This window comes from Danio rerio, chromosome 5 (genome assembly GCF_049306965.1).
Source record: "Danio rerio strain Tuebingen ecotype United States chromosome 5, GRCz12tu, whole genome shotgun sequence".
NCBI classification, from domain to species: Eukaryota; Metazoa; Chordata; class Actinopteri; order Cypriniformes; family Danionidae; genus Danio; species Danio rerio.
In genome coordinates, this window is record NC_133180.1 from 4847501 (window position 1) to 4859404 (window position 11904).

The following is an 11904-nucleotide window of genomic DNA, read 5'->3' on the forward strand; positions in this document are numbered from 1 at the left end:
GATGAAAAGACAATGACAACGTGCGCATTTGTTGACTTTTTGTAAACTATTTTGTTGTTTAAATATGATATTGCATTAATGTGCATAGATGCTTTATAAGCTGTGAAATGAAAGATAAAGCCTATTTGTTGTGTTTATGACGCAGATCCAGGAGGCCATCAGCACCAGCGCTGGTTTGTCATCAACTCTTCTGTAACAAACAGCAATATTCTTCTTCTATTTTGCTTCTTTGGCAAATACGTCTGTAGGCACGTGTGGTCATACGTTATCGTCCCGCGAGTTAACAAATATGTCTGATCAGAGCAAACGTGATTTTTCCATTCCAAAAGCGTGAGGCGTTTTAGGTCCTCTTTTTTTATGTCACTATGAAACGACCGAGTCAGCTGGGTATTGATTGTACAAGAGTGTTGCTGTCTATGTTGTTACAATTATAATATTTTATAATATTGTGATATTCAAGATTTGTAAATTCATACAGCTCTGAATAACTTGAAACAGCGAGGTCTAGTACAAAGTGCTGCTCTGGGATGAGCCGCGAGCAAAACAATTGCGGCTTTTAGTAAACAATCAAAAGATGCCACTCAACGAGAGAAAAAAAAAATAATAAAATAAATTAAAAAAAAAAAAAAAAAAAAAAAAAAAAAAATCGCATTTATTCAGCTAAAATTATAAATATCTAAAATAATATTTTTAATAGTTTAACTGATACCATCAATCGGTTACAAACACACCCTTCCGGTTAACAGTTAATCGATTATTTTGAGCATCCGTAGCTTACACCCATCCAAATACTATCATTCCATCTCAAAAGTTTATTTATTTACTCTATTTACCAATATGGTTTAATTATCTTCCTTCCTTTAAATAACATTCGTTTTAGCGTTTAGGCTTGTGCAAGTCTGAAATTTCATTCAAAGTGGTCTTAAAACGGTCTTAAGTCTTAAATTTGACTTGATAAAACCTGTAGAAACTCTGAGAATTAAACCATTTTGCAAGCCAAATGCAGTACAGTATAGCAATACAGTCAGATGTTCAGAGGATGATAGACACAAACACTAGCCTCCTCTCTGCAGGACTGTCTAGTTTAAATGCACAGATATTGGCGAAATTAAAATAATAGAGTGAAAAAGAGGAACTGTTTTCGTACCACTCTTCATCTTTATGGGCCAGGAAGAAGTCCTGCATCTGCTGACGCCTAAAATCAATCTTGTACTCATTGTAGCGTTTGACCGACTCCGTCTCGTCCACAGAGTCATCCAGAGAAATCAGAAACTCCTTAAAGGTCTTCATCACAGGAGGAGGAGGACCAAGATCCATATCGTGGATGTTTCCCAGCCTGGAGAGAAAGACCAGAGAGGGTTCAAGTCTGTGAGAATCGCAAGTTGACGAGATTTATTTCAGTGTGTTGATGTACTTCCAACTGAAAGCGAATATTGAGTAGGGGGCAGGTTTTTCAATTGAAGGGGCATCTAAAAACACAGTGCTTCAAAAGGATGTGAAAATAATAATGAAACGTGTGTGTCAAATGTGTGTTTACATTAAAATCAATAGAAAAGAAGAACATTGGATAGGAACAATGATCCCAAACATTGTAAATTTGATTTCACAGACTTTAAAATGTACCAAAAATCCACCTTTATCATTACAAATGTGTAAATCGCAAATCAAAAAAGGTAGTGTCTTTCTAGAAAAAGCAGTTTTTAGTTGTAAGGTTTTAAAGTCAGTGTGATCTGGGAGAGATGGAGACTTTTATTTCATTATGTTGATGTACTTCCAACTTAAATGGAATATTAAGTAGGAGGCGGAGCTTTCTTTCTGCACATCATTCCCTTGAAGCATTCTATTGGTAAGAGGGGCGTGGCTAAGAATATTATCCGCTTAAGTGGTGACGTGTTTGTGACGTATGTAATACTGTTTCCGGGTCCAAGCCGCCATTCATTTGAGTGGAGAAATCATTCGTTTATGATCACTTTTTATTCATATCACACATTATAAGTTAATTTGACATAAAATCAAAGTGTACACAACAATCGCTGGGCTTGCTCCATAACAAATACCAAAATTTTAACAATTTATAAAACAATGAATCACTTTCTGGCCATCGGATATTAGGCATGGACATATATATTGCGATCATGACTTTCAAAAGTATTAAATCGCTTTGTAAACGATTAAAATGACCATTTCATGAGTTTCCCCATTCAGTTGAATAGAGCGCTTGGACCCGGAAGCCGCTCCGCGTGACGTCACACTTAACAAGCGGATAAACAAGCTCTTTTTCCTTCCATGGATTAATATGCACAAATTAATTTAGTTCATCTAAAGTACAATGTGTGCTAGCAAAATAAACAATGTAAATTTATATTTGTCAGAGACTTTAAATGTAGCATCCACCTTCTAACGTTACAAATGTGTAATGGCAAAGTGAGAAAGACAAACTTCAATGTTTAAAAGTTTTTTAAAAAGTTGAATTGACTTATTTTAGTATGTTGATGTACTTCCAACTGAAATGGAATATTGAGCATGGGGCGGACTTTGTTTTTGCACATCATCACCTCTTAGAAAACTACCTTTAAGAGGGGCGTGGTTAAAGTTAACATGAAAAAAGTTATAAATAGTTCTCCTATCGTAATGTACAGTTAAAGTGAGAATTATTAGCCCCCCTGAATTATTAGCGCCCTTGTTTACTTTTTTCACCAATTTCTGTTTAATGGAGGGAAGATTGTTTCAGCACATTTCTAAGCATAATAATTTTAAAAACTTATTTCTAATAACTGATTTATTTTATCTTTGACATGAAGACAGCAAATAATATTTTACTAGATATTTTTCAAGACACTTCTATACAGCTTAAAGTGACATTTAAAGGATTCAGTAGGTTAATAAGGTGAACTAGGCAGGTTAGGGTAATTAGGCAAGTTATTGTATAATGATGGTTTGTTCTGTAGATTATTGAAAAAAATTAGCTTAAAGGGGCTAATAATTTTGTCCCAAAAATGTTTTTGAAAAAAAATTAATGACTGCTTTTAATTTAGCCAAAATAAAACAAACAAGACTCTCCAGAAGAAAAAAATATTATCAGACATACTGTGAAAATTTCCTTGCTATGTTAAACATCATTTGGAAATATTTAAAATAAAAATAAAATAAAAAAGGGGGCTAATAATTCTGACTTCAACTATACATCCAAACGAAACACTCAAATGAATGATGAGAAAAGTATTTAAAGTGGTGCATGATTTTACCATTTTGAAACTGATTGGATTGGTGGAAGATTGGCTTAGCTAACAAAAGGGTAAAATTGATAAATGGATGAAAGCAGGGCAGAAACAAGATGTGTCCTGATTGCCCTGCTCCCCCCCTAAAGAACAGATAGCGCTGCCCTAAATGCATCACACAAGTAAAGTCATTTAAACTTATTAAGAGGGCAAATTATTTTTTCCAAAATAATAAAGTGCACAGATACATAATTTATAACAAGCACTATATAAAAACAAGACATAAAGAATATTGTGGCTGAAGCGTCAAAGTGAAAAATGTGGAAGCAAATGGTCAGACCTTGAAGATTATCTAAACACACATTCCTTTCAGTGGATTACATTGCATGGATTAATTATTTACCAGAAGAATAATGTGAGCTATCAAAACTCTATTCAAGTTTACTTGTATAGATCTTTTCACAACAATTATTGTTTCAAAGCAGCTTTACTAAATGTGCACATTATTGCATTACAGTCAAATTCAGAAAAGTTAAGGTTATTAGCTACCATAACTTAGTTACTTATAACTTTAACTAGTAAACATTAGCTTTTAACAGTGAGATTCATTATATATAAACATAGTTAACCTGCAGTTATATAGTATATGTTAAGGCTGGATTATATTGCAAAATTATTTATCACGATATATTTCTTAATTTCAGTCGATACGATATAATTCCGATATCGATATGGACAAAATTAAAAAGCCAGGTAGGAAAACTGCCAAGAACGCACAGAATAGATGTCTGCAAACTGAATTTGCAAAGTCTTTAATACCTCCAGGCTCTTATAACTTTTTTTTTTAAATAAAAAAGTAGAAAAAATAATGTTCACTTTTTATTTGTATTTAGCCTTTACAAACAGATGAGTACATTCATAGTAACGATTGCTTTTCATCTTGAACATCATTTAAGGGTTTTATCTGTCTATTTATATATCTGTATTTAATTACCTAATTAAACTAAAACATTAAACAAAATAGTTCTTATATATTTTATATAGTCTATTCATATATTTATATTTTTGAAAATACATACGTTATTTAGTAGGCCACTTTTTTCATTATTCATTTTCGCTGCTCTCTGCACTCAAAACAATAATCACCAATCAATGAGAGTGATTGTAAACGTAAGAAAGCCGATTAGACAAAAGTGACTTTATGTGTGTGCGCGTGTACACATTGCACTCAGCCAGTGTTGCCAGATTGGGCGGTTTCGAATTTGATAGGGTGGTTGTTTTTGCATTTCGGCGAGTTTTGGTTAGTTTTGGGGATGGAATCAGTCAGCAACATCTGGCAACACTGCACACAGCTTCGCTAGCTCTCACACACACACACACACACACACACGCACGCACACACGCACGCACACACGCACGCACACACGCACACGCGCAGGTATTCACCATGCACAAGTTATACAAAGCACGAATATCTGACCGAATATTGCTATTTCCCGGAGCAAGATCCGGCTCAGATTAAGCAATGCAGTGAACAGTTTATTCGCCGTACTTTCCATACACGCCTTTTCACCATTTGTGAAAGGTTTGCAGTTTATGCTGGAGCTCCTCGCACACCTACTTTTGGCTTTCGCTCAGCAAAAAAAGCCGCAAAAGCGGCATTATGGGTTCTTACTCATGGAAGCCTGTTCATACACATCTTTATTCAGGGCTCCCATTTTTTAGCTAAAACTTTCTGCGACGGAGCCGACTGCTGAGCACTGCCAGCAGCGTGTCTGTGATGTACGTCATCACGCAAGCGACAGGGTTCTTACACCTTTTCCAACTTCAAATTCCAGCACTTTTCAAGCACTTTCAATGTGCATTTTTGTTTATCAGCACCTAACAACCATGGTATATTACATTTACATATGTTGTATGCACGTATTCACATTTAAATCCATTGTGCTATTTAAAAAAAACACAATATGACATTTCAACTTAAATTGTTGAATATTTTGGAGCATAGAAATATTGGGATAGTTCACCCAAAAACAGTAAAGAGAAACTTTATATATATATATATATATATATATATATATATATATATATATAGAAAGTTATAAGTATATAACTTATTATATAAGTATATATATATATATATATATATATATATATATATATATATATATATATATATATATATATATATATATATATATATATAGAAAGTTTAGTTATTGGATGAAGTATCTTTTAAAGTTTGTTCTTTCTACCTGAAGTTGATTTCTCGTTCGTAATATTTCATGTCCACTGCTATTCAAAGTTCATAACAAATTAAATCATCAAGAGTCAGAAAATATTCCTGCAGTAAATGAATAAACTGTTTCTATGTCAATTGTTGTGAAAATCCATCACTAAATATGGAAACGACAGTTTGTAAGCGTTCATCAATATTACTTTTTATTATTGGCAATATTACTTAAGGTTAGGACTAAGGTACTGTTTTAACTGTATGGCAAATGTCCCACCTGTCAAATGGTTTTGATTATGTGCAAAATAAATTTTTAGCTTAAAGGAAAACTATGTAAGATAACGAATTATTATGAAAGCAATGCAATTTTAAATTCAAGCAGGTTTAAGCACTTTGTTCAAAATCCAAGCACCTTTCTAACCTTGAAAACACTATATTAAAAATCAAGCATTTTCCAGGATTTATAGCACCCGTAGGAACCCTGAAGTGACATGATCACGCTTTTCACGGCTGAGCTTATAAGATCTTGTACGTAATAAAAAAAAAAAAAAAAAATTTTATATATATATATATATATATATATATATATATATATATATATATATATATATATATATATATATATATATATATATATATATATATGCAAATTTATATCGAAATACCGGAAATGGGTTTAAAAATCATAATCACCATTATTGAAAAAAAATAAATAAAAATCTAATCGCCATATATATTGATATCCAATTATTGTCCAGCTCTAGGTCATGTCTGTTAAAATAAACATTTAACATTGTGATTTCACGCAGACCTTAACGTGTCAATCAGTGGTTGACAACAATGCTGATTTGCATCCGCTCACCTGGCCTGGATGGGGATTCCATGATGGGGCTGCATCAGGTGCATGTCAGGGTGACCCCACGGCTGAGGAGGGGCGTAGCTGGGTCCTCCACCGCCACCATAACCCAGATCATAGCCACCATGGTACGGATCACCTCCATGGTCATCCCTAAAAGTAGTAGGAAAGAGTTTGTTTACTATCATTAGATCGCTGTAGGTCCATTAAAGTAAAACTGCTGTTCAGTTTTAGACCCATTTATTATTTTTTTTATTCATGTTTACTTCCATAGCACTTTTACAATGTAGATTGTGTCAAAGAAGCTTAACACAGAAGTTCTTAGTCAATTGAAACAGTGTCAGTCCAGTTTTCAGAGGTGAAGTTTAGTTCAGTTCAGTGTGGTTTAATTTTCACTGCTGAAAGTCCAAACACTGAAGTGCAGAACCATTGATGGATTTATCCAGGAGCATTCCTTAATATTTGAAACTGTTTAGTCTTTTAATGCTTAGACAAATCAATCATATTTTAACAATCGGAAATCAAAACAAAGACTAGAAGCAGAAATATCATTGCTCATAATGAATGAAATATTGGCAGAAAATCCAAAATATTGAACTGGAGGTAAAATAAATTAACTGTATTGACCAATTTACTTGTTAAAATAAAGAATCATCTAAATCAGTGGTCACCAAACTTGTTCCTGGAGGGCCGGTGTCCTGCAGATTTTAGCTCCAACCCTAATCAAACACACCTGAACAAGCTAATCAAGGTGTTACTAGGTATACTTGAAACATCCAGGCAGGTGTGTTGAAGCAAGTTGGAGCTAAAACCTGCAGGGACACCGGCCCTCCAGGACCGAGATTGGACACACCTGATCTAAATCATCGATATATTTAAGCAAATTAATAAAATCAAAGGTGCATCAATATTTTTTTTTTATTCCATTTTATTGCAAAATTTTAGTGATTAAATAAAACAACTTAAATGAAATTAAAAAGGGTAAAGGATAAAAGGTTATACGCTTATTAAATACTTTATAATTATAAAAAAAGTTCTTTATAATATACAAATACTCAACTTTATTGTTTGAACATTTCAATGAATATTAATTTGAAAAGACTGTCCATTTATTTAAATTAAAAGTAAAGATTTGATTTATTAAAATAAAGGAAAAATTTAAAAAAAAATTAACAACTTTGAAAGCAAAATTTAAAAAAATAACAAACAAATAATCCATATATTTTCTTTGCAAAGTGCTGCACTACACATTAACCTTTTTTAATACGCCTCTTTTGTTCTTGACTTTTAAATTTGTCTGATGTAAAAAAATAAATAAATATGACATAACTATTGCATGGGTTGTAGACAGCAAGCCACCTTACAAAAGCTATTTCTCTTCCCCTAAAAAAATCCCAGGTTCTCACCAGTCTCTCCTCATGCGCTTCTGTTGGGGGCTCATGTCATGTCGTGGAGGGGAGAATCTCTCTCGTCGGCCCCTGTCGTAGTCCCGGTACTCCCCTCTGCTGCGACGCTCTCGGCCCCGGTCCCATTCCCGAGCCGAGGGCCGCCAGTAAACCACAAAAACAACAAAAGTATATAATAACGTGCAAATATACAAGCCCCTCAAGACTAAAAAAAACCCCACCTCCATCCGATATATCTAGATATCAAGTGGACAAAATAAAAAAGTCTATCTCTATTCTTTCATATTATGCTCTTTAGTTTATTTGGTAGTCACAAAATACACTGTTTACAGTAATAATTTTGATGGGCGCATTAAACATCATTACAAGGATGCAGACAGAAATATGCATAAAAGATATCATGAATAAGTTCTTAATCTTGAAAGTACAATGCTTACATTTTACATTTAATTTAGCCCTATTTTTTATTATTATTTTAGATCTGTAATTATTAGCTTTTTCAAGTAATCAAGTGTTTTACATTTTATTAACATTTGATATTTCTAAATTCAGCAAAACATTCCCTCTTAAGTTCTAAATAAAGTGAGAAATACAATCTAATATGACGGAGTAAACTTCTGACTTGAAAATGTAGAAAAGAAAGAGTTTTACATGTTCTGATTATGAAAGTGGCATCTGAAATTGTGTGTAGGTTCAGTAATTCTTTTCATCACCTTTAAAGTAAAATAATCGATCATAAACATCTGAGGCTGAGAAAAATGCTCATTTTAGAAAAAAAAAAAAAAAAAAAAAACTTTCAGATGGCACTTAAAAGTTCTCTATTTATTTTATTTATTTATTTTTTTACCTCATTTTGTAAATGAATATTTTTATCCATTACTCAGTAAATATAGGCAATATATTTTGGAGCATTTTAACAACCGTCTTATTAAACAGATATATTTATTAAAATAATAGTTTAGTCATTGATCATTTTTAGAAAAAGAAAAATAATAGTTCCATTTAAGTGAAATGTTGAAAAAGAAATTACAAAGTGCAAAAATTCAACTAAACGGTATATGTTTATCCTGATTAAGCAAGTGTGTGAGTCACATATACATAAATTTATATAGTACACAAATTATATCAAAAAGAATTTTTACTTTGGATGCAATTACTTTTTGATGGGAACTAATTTTTACCTTATCATATTGCCCAGCCCTACTTCCACCTTAATTATAAATAAATGATTCAATCACAGTCTAGTTCGGCTCAGCTGGGCTAGTAAAAGGGCTTGCAAATTCACCCTGGACCCCTCACACCCAGCACACTTCCTGTTAGAACTGTTATCGTATGGTCGGTGCTAAAGAGCACCGAGCACAAAAACAGCCAGACACCGGAAAAGTTTCTTTCCTCAGGCAATCTACCTCATGAACACTTAAATATTCCCCTACTGTGCAATAAATCTGTGCAATACTTTCATACGCACTTGTACAAAGCACCATATAACAATATACAATCCGATACTTTCTCCATATGCATTTGTACACATCACCTTATAACCTGAATATTTATATACTCTACACCATAACTTTTCAATCCAGATGGATGGGGCAACCATTACTTCATCCAAAATGGTGAAAAGCCTTGGAGTAACGATTGATGACCAACTAAACTTCTCTGACCACATCTCAAGAGCTGCTCGATCTTGCAGATTCGCACTCTATAACATCAGAAAAGTCCGACCCTTCCTATCTGAACATGCAACTCAACTCCTTTTTCAAGCTCTTGTTCTCTCCAAACTGGATTACTGCAACTCTACTAGCCGGGCTTCCAGCTAACTCTATCAAACCTCTTCAACTGCTCCAGAATGCAGCAGCACGAGTGGTCTTTAATGAACCTAAAAGAGCACATGTCACTCCGCTGCTCATCCGTTTGCACTGGCTGCCAGTTGCTGCTCGCATCAAATTCAAAGCTCTGATGTTTGCTTACAAAGCGACTTCTGGCTTTGCTCCTCCTTATCTGCTCTCGCTTCTGCAGATCTATGTGCCCTCCAGAAACTTGCGTTCTGTGAATGAACGTCGCCTCGTGGTTCCATCCCAAAGAGGGAAGAAATCACTTTTCCAAACTCTCGCATTCAATCTGCCCAGTTGGTGGAATGAACTCCCTAACTGCATCAGAACGGCAGAGTCACTCGCTGTCTTCAAGAAACGACCAAAAACTCAACTATTTAGTCTCCACTTCACTTCCTAATCTGCAATTGCCTCTCTGACTCCACCACTAACTGTACTACAAAATAAAAAAAGACTAATGTTTTGCTTCTTACACTTTACACACCTGAAACTTGCCTACAGCACTTATTCATTGTTGCTCTTATAGTTGTGTAAATTGCTTCCTTGTCCTCATTTGTAAGTCGCTTTGGATAAAAGCGTCTGCTAAATGACTAAATGTAAAACAAATCTGTACGAGCAATTCAACAACATCCAGAGCTTTGTGAGTAACTGCATCTCTGTTTAAAACTAATCCCTTGTGTGTGTAAGCACACGGTAATAAATTCTGACTATTATTTATATTTCACAAGATTAAATCTTTCTCCCTCACCGGTCATTCCAGTCATCCCTACGGCGGTCCTCTCTCTCCCTGGACCGGTCATAGTCGCTCCTCTCCCGGCGGAACTTGTCTCTGCGTCTGCGGTCGTACTCGTCATCACTGTCGCCCATTGTGTTTCAGTGAAGGCCGAGTTTCAGGAAAGCTTTGCTGTGATTGACACGAGAGTAGAAACAAAAGAGCTCAGTACTGATAGACAGTAATTGAGGCAACGTTGGTTTAATATTCGCACATTCTGACTTTCTCCTTAATAAAACATATTTTAGAGAAGTTTTATTTGCAAATTCAAAATCGGGAAGTCATTAGCAGCCAATGACTATCAGAGTACATAGTTCATAGTCAGTTATATCGTACTAATGATATGGAAGTCATACTTAAATGCGATTATAGACAGAATATACAAATTAGCTTGGTAAACAATATTGGAGCTGTTAACGAACGAATGTGCGATTAATAAACCAAGTTTACCTCAATGAGACTGTAAATATAGACAATTCACAAACCACATAACTTTCAAATCTCTCCGCGTCACTTATACACAGACTAATTTCATCTTAATGCAGATATGTTGATTAAACGCAGGATATAACAACAGTTACACAATTCTGATCGATTAACACACACAATAGGAAGCTAATGATTCTAGCATGCTAGCATTACAGCCGAGTCGAGCTCAATAATTCAGCAATCGGCGACAATAAGTGAAGTGTAAATGGATACACATTATAGAAATCGACAGGATATGTGATGTAATTCATGTTTATAGAAGAAAAATCAAATATTAGCAGCACACACGGCGTGTTTCATGAAGCCTCCGGCGAGTTATGTAAGGAAAACAGTAGATAACCGTAATAAAAAGGCACACATTCGATTATTATAATTTATAACACTTCTTTTATGTCAATTTGAGCCGTTAAAAATTAAAATAGCGTTGTAATGTCAAGTACTGACCGATTTCTTCGTTTTAAACGGCTTTAATCCGGCAAACTCCCGCCAGCGCACGACTGTCCACACGGAGCGGCACCGGAAGTTAGTATACGGAAGCACTGCGCCACTCAGTGACAGGATGACCGCAGTTAAAATCGCTTTTAAAATTTGTTAAAAGTCTTAAATGTTTAATTATTTAAGAATAATAACCATTATTGACCAGTGATATATTTGTTTGAGTTTTTATTTTAGTTGTTTAATGCACCAGACATTCTATTGGAAAAATACTCATAAGCTTTACATGTTAGTTTTTATTTTCATTTATAGCACTTCCTTTTTGCATTGACATTTACTATCAAATAATCTATGAACAGCAGCTACGCTACTTATATACTTTATTCTCTATTTCCACCTGCGGATACTCAGATCTAGAGTTATATAAACATAAAAGCTAACATGTAAATCTTATGAGTATTTCTAACAGCAGTGCGCCCCCAGAAAATTTTCTTAAGGGTGGCCAAGTAAGGCCACAACAAATCTTGGGGTGGCACACAAAAAATTATGAAATGTGTATAAATTGTGAATAAGGAGTAATGTTATATTTTTGTTTTTGGTAAAATAAATAATGAAGTTTTAATGAATTCCAATAATTACTCTTGAAATATTGTAATTTATTCC

At 34.2% G+C, this 11904-nt stretch overlaps 1 protein-coding gene across 2 annotated transcripts in view; it reads right to left on the reverse strand.

Annotated features, from left to right (window-relative positions):
- The window catches only part of srrt (serrate RNA effector molecule homolog (Arabidopsis)), a 43818-nt gene extending 32473 nt beyond the window's left edge, over positions 1–11345 (reverse strand). The window contains exons 1-5 of one of the 2 annotated variants that reach the window (NM_173238.2): positions 11251–11345; positions 10294–10449; positions 7714–7857; positions 6314–6460; positions 1148–1336 (exon numbers count right to left, since the gene is read on the reverse strand). In NM_173238.2, coding sequence (NP_775345.2) covers positions 1148–1336; positions 6314–6460; positions 7714–7857; positions 10294–10412 — 599 coding nt within the window. In that variant the 5' untranslated portion in view covers positions 10413–10449; positions 11251–11345. Of the gene's footprint in view, positions 1–1147; positions 1337–6313; positions 6461–7713; positions 7858–10292; positions 10450–11250 lie in introns of both variants that reach the window. The other variant, XM_068221086.2, reaches the window with a different exon arrangement.
- Between the last annotated feature and the right edge of the window lie 559 nt (positions 11346–11904).